Here is a 14978-nt window from a genome sequence, read left to right as displayed (position 1 = left end):
CCTGGCCGGCTCCGACCCGCACAGCCTCGCGCGCTCCCCGTGTGCCCAGCGGGCGCGGCTGGGTCGCCCGCTGTCCCCGTCACCCCCCCGCGCCGCCCCAGCACGTGACCCGGGAGCCCCGCTGGTCACGTGACGCGGGGCCCGCTGCGGTTGGGGGGGAGTCCCCAGGGTGTCCCCAGCGCTGTCCCCGGGCACGTGACACTCGACCATCGCCAAGGAGGCCGCTGCTGGTGGCTACACCGGTGTCTCCTGGGCAGTCGGCTTCCTCCGGGAAGCCCGCTTGGATTGAAGGAGACGAGGCACAATTCGGAGGTGGTCATCACACATCCTGGGGCATGCTGAAATAAGTGGACCCTAATGATGTATAAACAGGCCCAGCGAGCACTGGCTGGTGAGACGGAGTTTTCTCCGGGTTCCGCCACCGATTAACTCTTAGACGGAAGGGCGGGTGAAGGGGTCGGCTGGGGGCCGGGAGCGACGGGAGTTGATGCTTCTGGGCGTCAGTTTCTTTTACAGTGAGGTGTTAATGCTGGTCTCCACCCCATCCACCGCCCCCGCGCCTCTCCCGTCTTGGAGTGCTGAAAAAATTTAAATTGGTGAATGTGAAAGGTTTGGAGAAGAGAGAAACTATCATGCAAATATGAGATGTAGATTGACCTCTCCTTTGGTTAAAAATTTTTCCGAAATGAAGTTCTAAAGTCCCCCTGTACTTCTTAGGATGAAAAGTTTTGTGTGTTTTCATCAATTTTGGGGGTGGGATGGGGAAGTCATTCCAGAGTGTATACTGTCCATCCAGCTTCGTAAAACATCTATTATCAAACACAAAGTAATCCTCAAAACAAGGAAGGCTATGTTCCAATTGGAACTTGAGTCTGCAGTGTTGTGTCTTAACTGAGCCTGAGACCCCAGGAGCTGTGCCAAGGCCTTTGTTCTTGCACTGAGCCCTCCCACCCCACCCCCCTCTATTCCCTTACAGTTTTAGTGTCTGCTTTTTCCAGTTCCTTGACTTTCTTGCAGTCAGGATTCCTGCTTCGGTGTTGTCAGCCAAGCTGCTTGTTCACCACTGGAAAATATGGTCTTTTATTGGGAGGGCTCCTATGCTGGTTCCATTCACTCATTACTGACTCTAACCTTGAGCAAATTGAACTCCTGCCTCTCTGGCAATTAACGCTATACTTGGCATAGGGCAAACACTCTACAAATGTTAGCTAATAAGGGCTGGGGGCTCACCAGAGTCTACAAAAGGAAATATTCAGACTTAATGTTTTGAAGGAGTATCAAGAGAATTCAATCTTGGGTCAGAACTCTTCTACAGTAAAGCTCATGAACAGATGACAATTGTTTCTTCTTGCACAAAAGTTTTTGTTGTTACTTTTTGTTTTTTGACTTTTCTAGATTGTGTTCTGAGTGGTTGAAGTTACCTGCAGCCTAAGCTGTGAATGAGAATTATTGGTTTGCAAATTTGAGATTGTAAATTATACTGGAGAAGTGCTACAGAAGATATGAGGGGACTCTGGGGAGTGGAAGCAGCTGAAGGCAGTGGCAGCTTGAGCTGAGCCAGAAGAAAGGGTGGAATTTGAGTAGGTTTAGGAAAAATGGGCACTAGTTTAAGGATAGTGACAGTCCAGTTTACAGGAGAAGATCTGTATTGTTAGTTGCATAAGAAGTGAAATAAAATTTCAGCTGATGGCTTCAAATACTACCATGAAGATGTTTTTGATAGAACAGTAGCACCTGCTAGATGCAGCATATCAAGAGGAGCACACTGGACTCTAGAAGGTTGAAATATGTCCCCAAGTTCCAAACCTGTGTACCTGCTTGTGATCCTGGGCAAGTAACCTCCTCCAACTATACAGCCTTTGCTGCTACTGGCACTGTAGAAACTGGTTCATATAAGCATTCTCTTTGAAAAAGGAAGTTATTAAATCAGAACTGTGACTCTCCCACACAGAATTAAAGAGCAACTGAAGAAATCACTTGGACCTAAAATATTTTTGTTTATTCAGTCACTATGCTGTAAAATGTCTTGGTCTGTATTGTTTTAAATGTGCAAGCTTCTGAACTAATGAGGAAATTTGGTTACATGATTAACCAAGGGGAAAGCGAAGCCAAACTCTGTCTTTTTCTTAATGGCAAATTCTTCTGTGGTGTTTGCCTCACCTGGCTTCTAGCACACCATAGGGCTGTGGTTTTCCTCCCACTTCACTACTGCTTCTTCTGAGTCCTCTGTTTCCTCATCTTTTCTCCTGTCTCCCAGTACTCAGTCACTGAATACCTCTCCATGGTAATGGAGGGATTGTACAGGATGAGAGCGCCATTCTACACATTCCTGTCTCTGTTTCGCCTTTGCTTCATTTGAAAAATCTTGGATCTCCCAAGGTTATGTTTACTGTTCTTCTATACGGGTCCATGGACTTGGAAATGACCTGTAATGAAACCAATTTTATGATAGGCTAATTGATCTAAACAAGAGTTAAGTTTCTACAGCATATTTCTGATCACAAAATTACCGCCAAACTTCTAAAAACCTAAAGCGCTTCTAATATTTAATAATCATTTGTATTCATTTATTTTTTAATATGCTTACTCCAGTTCAAGGTACAGGTGGCTGGAGCTTATCAGGCAGCTCAGGGTACAAGTTGGGACCCACTCTGGACAGGACCCTGGATAGGACACCCTTATATCAGAGTGCACTTACACTGGGGCACTTGAACACACCAATGAACATGTACATCTTTGAGATGTGAGAGGAAATCAGAGTTCCTGGAGAAAACCAGTGCCGAATTAGGGGGAACATGCAAACTCTAGACACTAAAGTACGAGCTGCTTAATACAGTGTTGTATGATGTAACCAGTATATTGAATAGCCTAACAAGTCTCTCTGAGCCAGCCCTTAATTCTCAGTAAGCTGTTTTCCATGGATATTACCACAGTTTGTTTAACCATTCACCTTCTGAAAAATACCTGGGCTGTTTGCAGTTTGGGGCTATTACAAATAAAACTGCTATGGATGTTTATGTATAAATTATCAAATACTTAGGAGTGCTGTTGCTGGGTCCTATGGTAAATATATATTTAGTTTTAGAAGAAACTGCCAAACTTTTAGAGTGACTGAATCATTTTACATTTTCACAAGCAGTGTATGAAAAGTCCACTTTCTCTGCATTCTCATCAACACTTAGTATTATCTAGATTATTTTATTGTAGACATCCTATTGGGTGTGTAGTGGTTGTCTCATTATGGTTTTAATTTGTGTTTCCTTAATGATATATAGAGCAAAAGTTTTTAATTTTGAAGTGCACATTATCCCCCCTCTTTAATGGATGATACCTAAGAACTCTTCATCTGACCGTATTTCATGAAGGTTTTTTTTTCTACTTCTAAAAGTTCTGCAGTTTTACATTTTATGTGTAGATCCACCATGCATTTTGTACAAGGTTTTGCTTGGGCTGAAGTTTAGTTCCTTGCCTACTTGTCCAATTATTTTAGCACTATTTGCTGAAAAGACAGTACATTCCCCATCAAATTGCTTTTGCACCTGTGTCAAAAAGAACTGTACTTCTTTGGATTTATTTCTGGCTTCTCTATTCCATTTAATGATTGTTGTTTCTGTTCCTTGCCAGATTATTATTATTACTGTCTAGATTATTACTATATAAGTCTTAAAATCAGGTAGTGTGACTCTCTTTTTTTCAATTTTGCTTTAGCTATTCTGCCCTCTTTGCCTTTCCATGTAAATTTTAATATAAATTTGTCTATATCTACAAATTGTCTTGCTGGGATTTCCATGGGAGATGCAATAAATTTATAGATCAATCTGGAAAGAATTGCTATCTTTGCTATGTTCAGCCTTTCAATACATGGACATGGTGTGTCTCTACTTATTTAGATCTTTCTTCAGCATTTTGTAGTTTCCAGCAAACAGATTTTGTACATATTTTGTTAGGCCTGTGTTTAAATGTATCTCCTCTCTACCCCCTTTCTGGAGTTATTGTAAATGGTATTGTGTTTTAAATTTCAGTTTCCAATTATATATTCTGCCAATATACAGAAGTAGAATTGATTTCTCTATGTTGGCCTTATATCCTGCAAACTTGATAAACTCACTAGTTCTGAGGGTTTTTGTTTTTTGGTAGATTCCTTGGGATTTTTATTTATACAATCATGTTTTCTACAGAGACAGTTTTATGTCTTCCTTTCCAATCTGTTCTTTTTTCTTCTTTATTGCATTGGGTGGGACTTCCAATAAGAGTGGTGAAGAGAAGACATCCTTGCCTTGTTCTTGATTTTAAGGTAAAGGTGATCAAACTTTACCATTAAGTATGAGTGCATCTGAAGGTTTTTTATAGATGCTCTTTATCAGATTGAGGAAATTCCTTCCTTTCTGAGCTTTTAATCCTAAATTGGCTTCCAAGTTATGTTAAATGGTTGTTCTGCATCAATTGATATGATCCTGTGAGTTTTCTTCTGTAGCCTGTTAATATGGTAGGAATTATTGGTCTACTTACATTGAATCAGTTCTGCATCTTTGAAATAAACTCTTTTTAGATAGTGTTAATGTTGAGGATATCTATCTGTAATTTTCCTCTTTTTTTAATATTGGTTTTTATTCATTTATTCATATAAGAACTGGGATGAAGGCCAGAGGAGCAGGGGGTGAGAAGATTCACTAGAGACAGAGTGGGGAGCAGAACAAGCAGATCTACTGAAATACACTGCTGAGGGGAGCAGCAGGTGAGTCAGGAGAGGTCTGCTGCTCCTGGCAGGGATGGAACTCATGCATAGTGTCTGGCAATAGCTTGATAGTGCTGAGACTTTAATCCCTGCACCACCAGGAAGCCGCCTATAATTTTCCTCTTTTGTGTTTTCTAGTTTTGGACTAATAAACTTAGTTGGGAAATCTTCCTATTCTGTTTTCTGGAAGATTGTATAGATTTTCTGTTATTTCTTCTTTCGATAGAATTCAGTGAAACCTTCTGGGCTTAGCTATTTCCTTTTAAATGAAGGTTTTTTCAACTATGAATTTAGTAATACTTGGGTTTTTTTTTAAGATTTATTTATTTATGCATATAAGAACTGGGGTACAGGCCAGAGTTGCAGGAGGGGAGAGGATTCACCAGAGACAGAGTGGGGAACAGAACAGGGAGATGTACTGAAATACACTGCTGAGGGGAGCAGTGGGGAAATCAGGAGAGGTCTGCTGTGCCATGTGGGTTGCTCCCTGGCTGGCCGGGAATCGAACTCGTGCTGCAGTGGCTGTGGATTGCTTCATAGGTTGCGTCTTAACCCCTGCACCACCAGGGAGGCCCGAATTTAGTAATAATGAAGAGCAGTGAACACATACTTCAGAGTCACATGGTGTTGTAAACCAATGTTACCTCAATTAAAAATAAATGAAGTGCCAAATAGGAATCTAAAAAAAAAAAAAACCAACCAACCAACAACTATAAACCCCAACTATGAATGTAATTACCTTACTAGTTACAGAACTATTCAGATTATTTCATGTTGGATGAGCAGTAGTTTGTGGTTTTCTAAAAATTGGTCCATTTCATCTAAGTTGTCAAATTTATGTATGTCAAATTGTTTGTATTATTCTCAATATCTTTTGACGTATGAGGGCTCTTTAGTGCTAGCTCTGCTTTAATTTCTGATAATCATAATTTGAGTCTTCTTTTTCTTGTCCTATCTTTTAATCTTGGTAGGTTTACAATTTTATTGCCCTTTCCAAAAAACCAGCTTTTGGGGTAAGTTTATTGTTTTTCTGTGTTCAACTTGATTGATTTTTGTTATTATTTCCTTCCATCTTTCTGCTTTGGCTTTATTTGGCTCTTCTTGTATCTTTTCCTGGGTGTGGAATTTTAGCTTATATGCGTCCAGTCTCTTAGAAATACTGTTCAGTGTCTCCACAATACCCCTTGGTTCCCTGAAGAACTCTTCTGACTTCTTCAATTTCATTGAATAAAATTCAATTCAATTGTCACTTCGAAGGCAAAATAGGGTGATAGCCAGCCTTTCCTCTTCACCCCATCATCTTGAATGATGAATCTGAAGCTAAAAGGAGAGCTATGGGGTTTAAAACACTAGGAGATTCTCAGGAACTTGACCTCTTTACAGACCTCAGTCAAAGGGGGTCAGACTCCTCCCCAGCCAACTAGACAGGCCTGGGGACCTAAGAATGTATCCACTCACATGTTGGCTTACAGATAAGCTAGGTTTCACGACTCAAGGAATTGTCCCCATTTGAGGAGGGGAAAGCTTAAGCAGCGAGTAGCTGGAGCTCCCCGATGCAGGTCTAACGCATTTCCAACTCTCAAGAAGCTGCATCAACCTGGGCTGAGAACCCCGGCCCAAGTAGAGGAGACCCACTGACCTCACGGAGCTACAACCCGGGCGCCGCCTTGCCCTGCCCGCCAGGGGGCGCACGTCCCTCCTCGCAGATCCCCGGCAGTTGCCAAAGCGCTAGAGAGCGATGGTTGAGGGATTTAGAGTGGGTCGTGCCCCCGGGCAGTCCTGAAGCTGGTCCTATTGTAACAGGGTGGACCCCAGGAAAGGGGGAGGTTCCAGGTTTCCTGCTTCACCCAAGGGAGGGTGAAGCTGAGCAGGGAGAGAAGCTGCTGCAGAGGAGACTGAGGAAGGAAGGAAGCAGGATGGAGCCAGGAGACCTGGAGGAGGCGCATGGAGCCTAGAGACACGTGAAGAAACTGCACTTGCCTTTTGGTCGTGGACCGGGTGACACAGATGTGGGTGATAGATCCTGTGGGAAGGTGACAATGGCAGTTTTTGTCTTGATTTTGATTTTGCTCTTTTCCTTCCAGACGTGTCTGGTGGTTTCTGATCCTTCTGTGTGGGTCCCCACTGGAAGGTGATTTAGACTTGTGGCAGGCTTTGGGGCCTTGCTCTGGGCCAATCCTGCTTGGGTGGACTTTGACCCAGGAGGGGACAGGTAACTTTGGGTGCTTGATTTAGAAACTAGATTCTTTGCCTTTCCTGTATTGTTTCCTAATTGTATTAAAGTTCCTTCCCATTAAAGTCTCATATGTTTTGTGTTGATGCAGCAGATGGCAGAACCTATTTAGAGCAGACAGGTTTGCTGGGTGTGGGCTGCCCTCTCCCTGCCCTGTAACACTATGGCTCATAGCTTGGGTCCCCTGGGGTTCAGCCCAGCATGGCAAGAGACTGGGGAGAGAGACGGGTCCCTGTGAAGTGGTTCTGTCACTCATTGACTGCTCCTCCTCGCCACTCTGCAGCCTAGTCCGCCTCCCTCTTTGGGCAACAGAGCCCTGGGGCGGGAAGCCGGCGCTGTCAACTTTGCCCACACCTCCTTGACCAAAGAAACTGCTGGAGGCGGAAGCACAGACTCGCCTTCAGGCCCCCTTGCGATCAGCTTCTGGACTCCCTGGTCTTTGCAAGCCCCTCCCTGCCTCCAAACCCTCAAAGCACTTAGAATAAGCGTCCTTTGCATGCTGCCCCCCTGCAGGGCCCTCCTTCGGGCGGGACTTATGACTGGCCTAGGGAAACTGACACCACCCCCCTTTTCCAGACCTTCCCCCGCGCTTGGGTTTGTAACACACCCCCTGCCTCCCAGCCCCGCCTCGGAGGCGTCCACGTGGTAGATGCCAGCGCCTCCGGAAGCCTCGCGTGACTGGGGGAGCCTGGCGCGCGTGCGCGAGCTCTCAGCGAAGGGGCGGGGAGGACGGAGGCCCGGAAGGCGTCCGCGGTTCGCGCGGCCTGGCCAGGTGGCCGGCGCGCGTGCGCACTCCCTCTTTTCAGGAGCCGGGCGCCAATTGGGCGCCTGCGAGCCGGCGTTCCCGTTGCTAATCCTTTTCATTTTCTCTTTGTGGGACCCGGGGGTCGCGGACAGCGCTCTGTGTTCGGACCGGTCCGTGCAGCGGTGTGGGCCGCGTGCGCGTGGAAGGGCAGCACCGCGGGCCGCAGAGAGTAGGCGCAGAGAAGGGGCCGGTGGAGGGGCCTTCGGTGGCTGCGAAGTGATGAATAGGAACGAAGACCTGGGGGTGGCGGGAAAGCGGGAGCTGAAGCGAATGGGAGGGAATTGAGGCTGAAAAGGAAGAGGGGCGTCGAGGGCGCCGCCTGCCGGCTGCACCCTGCAGCAGAAAACGAGATAGGAAAGGAGGTGAAGTCGCTTGTCAGTACTCTGATCTCGTCCCTTTCCCGTGCCAGGGCACGCAGCATGGCAGAAAATCGAGAGCCACGCGGGGCCGTCGAGGCTGACCTGGACCCTGTGGAGTACACGCTTCGGAAGCGGCTTCCCCACCGCCTGCCCCGTAGGCCCAATGACATTTATGTCAACATGAAGACTGACTTTAAGGCCCAGCTGGCTCGCTGCCAGAAGCTGCTGGACGGAGGACCACGGGGTCAGAACGCATGCACTGAGATCTATATTCATGGCCTGGGTCTCGCCATCAACCGTGCCATCAACATTGCCCTGCAGTTGCAGGCGGGCAGTTTCGGGTCCTTGCAGGTGGCTGCCAATACCTCCACTGTGGAGCTTGTTGATGAGCTGGAGCCAGAGACTGATACAAGAGAGCCGCTGACCCGCATCCGCAACAACTCAGCCATCCACATCCGTGTCTTCAGGGTGACACCCAAGTAATTGAAGTTAGATCCACCTGCCTTTGCCGCCTCCCCAACCCCCCTTACCCCCCCCCCCCCAGAGTTAAGCTCAGATGTGGCTCTCTTTGTACTGAATACTATCACGGACCTCTTACCAGAGCCATATAAGGAAAAGCCTGTCCCTCGGACAAAGGAATGGAGAAGGGGAATATTGTCTCCTGTTGGGCGCAAGCAGCAGGTCTTCCTGAAACTTTGTCGTCTATAACTTTATTGTACTTCACAATAAAAAGCGTTGTGTTGTATTAATGTCTGACCACCCCCTGAATGCCTCTCTCCTGTGTAAATTCTTTGTGGAAACGGAGAGTAGGAAACTTGACAAGTATTTAGGTACAGGAGGGGGAACCCAAGGGTTTCCTGCCTCCATTGAGAGCATGACTTGTACTACAGACAGTATGACATTAAAACAACAACAACAAAAAACCAACCCAAACTTTAGTACGATGCAGAAGCCTGACAATCCCAATGTTTGCTTTAAGATTTTTTTTTTTGTTCTCAGCAGCTCTCCTCCCCGCCTGTGACTATGCAGGTGCCTTTTTCTTTCTCCTTTCCCTAATAAATCTGTCCTTTTAAAATGTTTTTTTAAAAGTTGTTTTGTTCTTTCAGAGGAAGGATGGATGGATAAGGTGCAATTTGCCTGCTGAGGCGCAGTTAGGTTGGTTATATGTATGCTTGGGAAAGCATCAAGCTCTCAGGTGGCAGTTCCCAGGTTATAGGAAAGGTAAGGATTTAAGAACGGAGGAATGAGAGTGGGTCCTCCTTTGTGTCAAGCTCTGTGACAGGGACTGACGGGCTGCTATATTTCCTGGTCCTATGTATGGGGTCCAAATTGTTCCCAGCAGCTATGGATCAGAGCCCTTCAGTCTCTTCTGGCTGGTTGTTCTCGTGGGGAAGGAAAGCCTAACTCTCCCCTGAAGTACTGGGCACACAGGTAATACCTACGTTTTTGTTTGGATATTTGTGGGATGATCTGATTTCTCGTGTTTATCAAACAAGTCACCTAAGGCAATGTTTATCAAAGTGGGTGGTGACCCATTTGTGGATCTTAAAATCAATTTACTGGGTCATAGCCTTTTAAAAAGCAAGTAAAAAAAAGTGCAATTTAAATGTTAACGTTTTGTTGACGCTCTTTCAGTTACAGATGTGTGTATCTACTCATGCACTGATTATGATGTAAGTTTTTTACTGTTGGTTCAGGTCAAAAGTTTGAAAGTCTCTGATCTAAAGGTTAGTAAGAGAATTTTGCTCTAGTTCACTTGAAGGCAGTATGATTTGGGGTTCTGAAAATCAGACTCCTCACTAATTGAAACCTCTTCCTCTAGTTTGAGTATTTCTATTGATAAGGGATTTTAATGCTGGGTGAGCAGCTAATGCCTCATTCAAACAACCAAACATGCCTAGTACCTACTCTGAACCAGGGTCTGGGTTGGGATGAGATACAAGGATAAGAATAAAGTGGTTCCTGCCTTCAAGGAGTTCATCATTGAGCTGGGAAAATGGATTCGCAGATTTTTGTGGATGAGTAAAATGTGCTGTGTAAGAAGAGTCTCCATGATACTGAAATGTGAATTTGGAGACAGCTAATTCCTGTTGGAGTCCAAAATGGTTTCATCTTTGAAATGGATATGGAAGGACACATAGGAGCTTGCCAGGCAGAAAAGAGGGGAGAGGGCATATCTGGCAGGGGGATCAGAATGCACAAAGGGGGTTCATGAGCAGGCAGGGTGTCTTCTATGACTGGAAGGTCACTCTGGGTTGCTTGAAGGCAGGAGGTGTTGGGAAGACTTGAGGGAGCCAAAGCCCGAGACATTTCTATCCAGCACCCCCACCCGCTTCCCTATCAGCCTTGATTGCAAAGGTCTCTTGCCCTGCAGCCCCCTAGTAGCGGAGTGAAGCGGATCAGGGAGCTGGATGAAACTATGTGTTTCCCTGCACGTATGTGTTCTTGCCTCTGTGCTCCTGGCCTGGACCCAACTGAGGTGGTGGCAGGCAGCCCTTTTGCATTTGGTTTGTTTTGGCAGCTACCTCTCCCAGCCTATTTGTTTGTTGTTTCTACTCCATGTTCTCTCACTGCTTGCCAGTGGGGCTTCCCTCAGTGACAGGTCTGCAGAAACAGCCCCTAGACATTGCCACTGAAGAAAGAGGGCATAAGGAGGCTGAGGGCCTGGGGATAGCTCCTGCATCTACTAGAGTCCACACCTGGTGGGCCCGGCAGGAAACGCCACATCCCTCCTATAGGGAGCCAAGTAGGCTTCTGCTCCCTTTCTTCCCACTGGCTCTCAAGTGTTTTCCATCAAAGCTTGGGGGGCAGGGGAAGGGGCTGCAGGCAGGTGTATCCAGATGCAGTTCCCCTCTCTTAATAGTTTCAGAGCCCCACAATGAGTGTGCAATAAGCTCCTACTTTAAAAACACATTCAGAGATCAGAATTCACGTGCTTTTCATGGAGGAAGGTGTAGGCATTTGCTTATCCATAGCATTATTAAGCATCGGCTAGTTGTTGGGATCTGTGTTAGGCGGTAGTCCTACCTAAAGAGGCATAAACCACTGTTTCTGCAGAGTCTAATAGGAAGCAGGACAAATAGATTTAAAAAGGCAAAAAAATTGCATAGTGCTTGGAGCAGTCCTGATATTAGTAAGGGCTCCATTAATTACAAGGGCTTATGATTGTTAGTGTGAACCATTTTGCTAAGAAACGGTTTCGCATCCTCGTAATGGGAATGGAGAAAGGAGACCGAAGATGGGTTTGATTCTCACTGCAAGGTTATTAGTTTTGTAGCGCTCACCTGGCAGGGGAGAAGGCAGATCCTCAGAACACGTGAACTGGTATGGATGGGCCCATCCTCCTCGTAGGAAGTTTCCCATATGCTGTCCCAGGTGAATTCCTAGTACTTGGTCAGAAGGTGGGGAAGAACGGCACGCTCCACAAACCCTTGAGCCTCTTGGAGAAGTTGGACTCGAATTATGTATTGAATGTGGTTCTTCAACGTACACAAGTCCAAATACACAGAGAGCGAGGGTGAGGCAAAGGTTATCCCACCAAGAAGGATGTCTGTGAAAATGACCATGAAGATGCTCTTCCTAAGGCATCTTATGGGTACCTTTTTTTTTTTTTTAAGATTTGTTTATTTATTTATTTATTTATACAAGCACTGGATACAGTCAGAAGCGCGGGAGGGTGAGAGAATTCACCAGAGCCAGAGCGGGGAGCAGAGCAGGCAGAAGGACCGAAGTACACTGCTGAGGGGAGCAGCAAGCAGGCAGCAGGAGAGGTCTGCGCGCCATGTGGGACCCTCCTCCGGTGGCCGGGGAACAGCCAGGGATCGAACTGGCGCTGCAGAGGCTGCGGGCAGCTTCGCAACCCAGCGCTCAACCGCTGCGCCACCGGGGAGGCCCCTCTTATGGGTACTTTTAATTGGTGTATTTTGGTTTAGCTGTATTTTCCAGCTTTGCAATGATCACATTTTTGAAATAAGAAAAAATTTCTTAATAGAGCCTGTTTCTGATGGATTCTTTGTTCTCCAGGGAGGGTGATCAGAGGAGTTGGTTATCAAATTGATGAGATAACCTCAAGAAGTGCTTCAATTGCCCAGTCCAGTAACTGATAAAGCACTGGTGAATGAATGAATGGCTGCATGGGTTTATGGACATAGGAGAAAGCTTGCCATCAGCTCTGTAGTATGGCTCTGCTCCCTTGACAAACACCAAATGTCTTGTCACTGGTGGTATGTCACCTCCCAGGACCTTCTAGGTCACTTCCAACTCAGAATATATGAATTTTGTTTGCTGCAAAAACATTTATACTTCATGACGGTACTAAAATTATTTGCTGGTTTGGACATGAGCAGAAGGACTTGCTTACATACAGATCAGGGTGTACCTATGAGGTCAAGTGACAGGTTCTCTGAACTATGAACAATTAGGGAAACTTTGCTAAATTTGGATTTTTAAAAAAGATTTATTTATTTATGCATACAAGAACTGGGGTACAGGCCAGAGGTGAGGGGGGTGAGAGGATTCACCAGAGACAGAGTGGGGAGCAGAACAGCAGACTGACTGCTGAGGGGAGCAGTGGGCGAGACAGGAGAGGTCTGCTGCGCCATGTGGGTCAGCTCTCTGGCTGGGGATGGAACTCCCGATAGCTGCAGCTGAGACTTAACTCCTTATGCCACCAGGGAGACCCCGACAACCCTTTTAAACCTCTGGACCACAGAGCTGCTGGCTTAAGGCAGAAACCTTCATGTCTGCTTCTCCTGGGTACTTTGTGGCCATGAAAGCAGGCTTTGCCTCAATTTCTCCAAAACCATCTTGACCTTTGCATAGGATCTTCTTTGATTTTCTTTCAGGAATCCCTTCTCCAGCCTTTTCGCTCCCTTCCCAGCTCCCCAAGGGCCAGGAAGCCCTCCCCCACCGCATGCTCCTCACCCCCTCCATCTCACTTCCCAGCACAGAAGGTCTTCTGGGCCACTGGCTGAGCTCCCGAGCCAAGAAGCCGCCAAGAAGCCGTTGCTTAGACAGGAGGCGGGAGAAGAGGAGGGAGGAAAGGCCCAGGGACCCTGGTCCACAGCTCGCTCCAGCAGCTGGGGCTTCGTGTTGCCTGGGGTCTGGGACAGCTCAGGAGGGCTGTAAATTTGCTTCTCCTTGGATTTTCAGTTTGAAGTGGCTGCCAGGAAGACTTTGTGGAACAGAGCCTCTTCCACCCCCACTGTCCTCTTGTCACGACAGTCCCCTTCCCTGCCTCAGTGGCCAGCTGCTCAGGAAGTGGATGGAGGCCTCTGAGGGCCCCAAGATCCCAGAGTTGGGTGGTCAGGCAGGTTCCAGCAAGCACTGGTAGGCTGGGGTGTCTATTTCTCCCCTCCAGGCCTCCCACTCTCTGAAGGGTCTGGGATGGAAGGGCCACCTAACACAGAAACTAGTCAGAGGCCTAGATCGGGCCTTCAAGAAAGGAAGGGAGGTGGGCCATGAGCACCAGTCTCTGGATAAGGGGCCTGCGAGTCAGGGCTGATGCTGGCTTATCCTCCGGGGCTGGTGGAGAGAACTACAATTGCCACACGAAAGCCACACACAAATGATGGCCACAAACGGGACATGCTGGTGGTTGATGGGTACCGAGGTGAACAAAACCTGCTGTGCTATGTCCTTTGCTCTCTTCTCTCATGTACTGCATGACCCCACAGAGGACCATCAAAGTTAACATGAATGGTGCCCCCTGGAGTTGCGCAGTGCTCCACCTTGACAGTTGTGCATGGTGGCCCTGCCAGCCAGGAGCAAAACTGTGTACATGAGTGATGGCAGTGCAGAGGAAGAGGACACTTCCCAGCAGGGGGTGAGGGAGGGCTTCATAGAGGAGGTAACACTTGGGTTTGAGTTTTGAGGAATGGCAGGGAGGGGCTCCAGGTTCAGAATGAACAAAGGGTAGGAAGCTGCAAACCATGTGACTGAGCTTGTGTGATGGAGTGGGATGCACAGTGGGAGGACATGTTGGAAAGGGAAGCAGATGGCAGGACGCCGAGGGTCTTGGTTCTGTGGCTACTTCAGGCGCCTGCTGGGAAGGTTGGCCCGGATGAGGCTATTAATGGCAAAGTTAATCTTCTGTCAGGGCTGGGGTTAACTGCAGGGGTTAGTGAAGAGACCCTCTTCGGTGGTCCTGGGTCTGGGTCAGCACCAGGCCAGAGGCATCCAACCAGGCAGATGGAGGGGTAGCAGCAGGATGGGGATGAGTTTGGGAGGGGGTGCTCCAGGTAGCAGCCTCTTATCTTCTTCTTCCCAGGGCCCCCAATTGTCAAGGACTGATGGTTAGACCCTGCTGGACAGTATCCAAGAGCACCTGGGTTGAAGTTGGACTCCAGAGCAGTCTCTGTCTTCTCAGCAAGAGGACCACAACTTAGGGATTGCGTGGTCCCTCTGCCCTCTCCAAAGTGCAATTATAGTTCTCTCCACAGGTGCCAGAGGATAAGAGAGCATCAACCCTGTCCCGCAGGCCCCTTATCCAGAGACTGGTGCTCATGGCCCACCTCCCTTCCTTTCCTGAAGGCCTGGTCTAGGCCTCTGACAAGTTTCTGTGAGGGGAGGAGCAGGTCCCACAGCCCCAAAGGCCCCTCCTCTTCTCCCTCTTGTCAAGCTGTGTCACCCCCCCTCCCCATCTGCTCTGGCCCTGGCCCCCTCTCCATGGTTAGGTCAGGGCAGTGACGCAGGAGTCAGGGAACCGGGAGAACTGATCCTGGGGGGTTGAGGGGTGGGGATAGACTGCATGTGCGGACGTGTGTGGACGTGAGTATGCGTGCGCTTGTCCCACAGCTGGGATCTGGAAAAAGAGACCAGAACCCGGCTCTGAGGGCCAAGCAGGGC

The 14978-nt window shown here is 47.7% G+C and overlaps 1 protein-coding gene across 3 annotated transcripts; it reads left to right on the top strand.

The window, feature by feature from the left end:
• Window positions 1-188: 188 nt before the first annotated feature.
• On the top strand, window positions 189-8664 carry POP7 (POP7 homolog, ribonuclease P/MRP subunit). Of its 3 annotated transcripts, none has more exons than XM_037506932.2 (2): window positions 189-391; window positions 8183-8664. In XM_037506932.2, exon 2 carries the CDS (start codon window positions 8193-8195, stop codon window positions 8613-8615), a length of 423 nt encoding a protein of 140 aa, XP_037362829.1. In that variant the 5' UTR covers window positions 189-391; window positions 8183-8192; the 3' UTR covers window positions 8616-8664. The 3 variants fall into 3 exon arrangements, with proteins under 3 accessions (XP_037362829.1, XP_037362827.1, XP_037362828.1); XM_037506930.2 differs by lacking the exon at window positions 189-391 and adding an exon at window positions 7765-7883; XM_037506931.1 differs by lacking the exon at window positions 189-391 and adding an exon at window positions 7890-7942.
• The last annotated feature ends 6314 nt before the right edge of the window (window positions 8665-14978 follow it).

This window comes from Talpa occidentalis, unplaced genomic scaffold, assembly GCF_014898055.3.
Source record: "Talpa occidentalis isolate TD23 unplaced genomic scaffold, MPIMG_talOcc4v2.1 talOcc4.12, whole genome shotgun sequence".
NCBI classification, from domain to species: domain Eukaryota; kingdom Metazoa; phylum Chordata; class Mammalia; order Eulipotyphla; family Talpidae; genus Talpa; species Talpa occidentalis.
The sequence above is the reverse complement of the archived record's forward strand: the minus strand, read 5'-3'. Positions and strand labels throughout refer to the sequence as shown.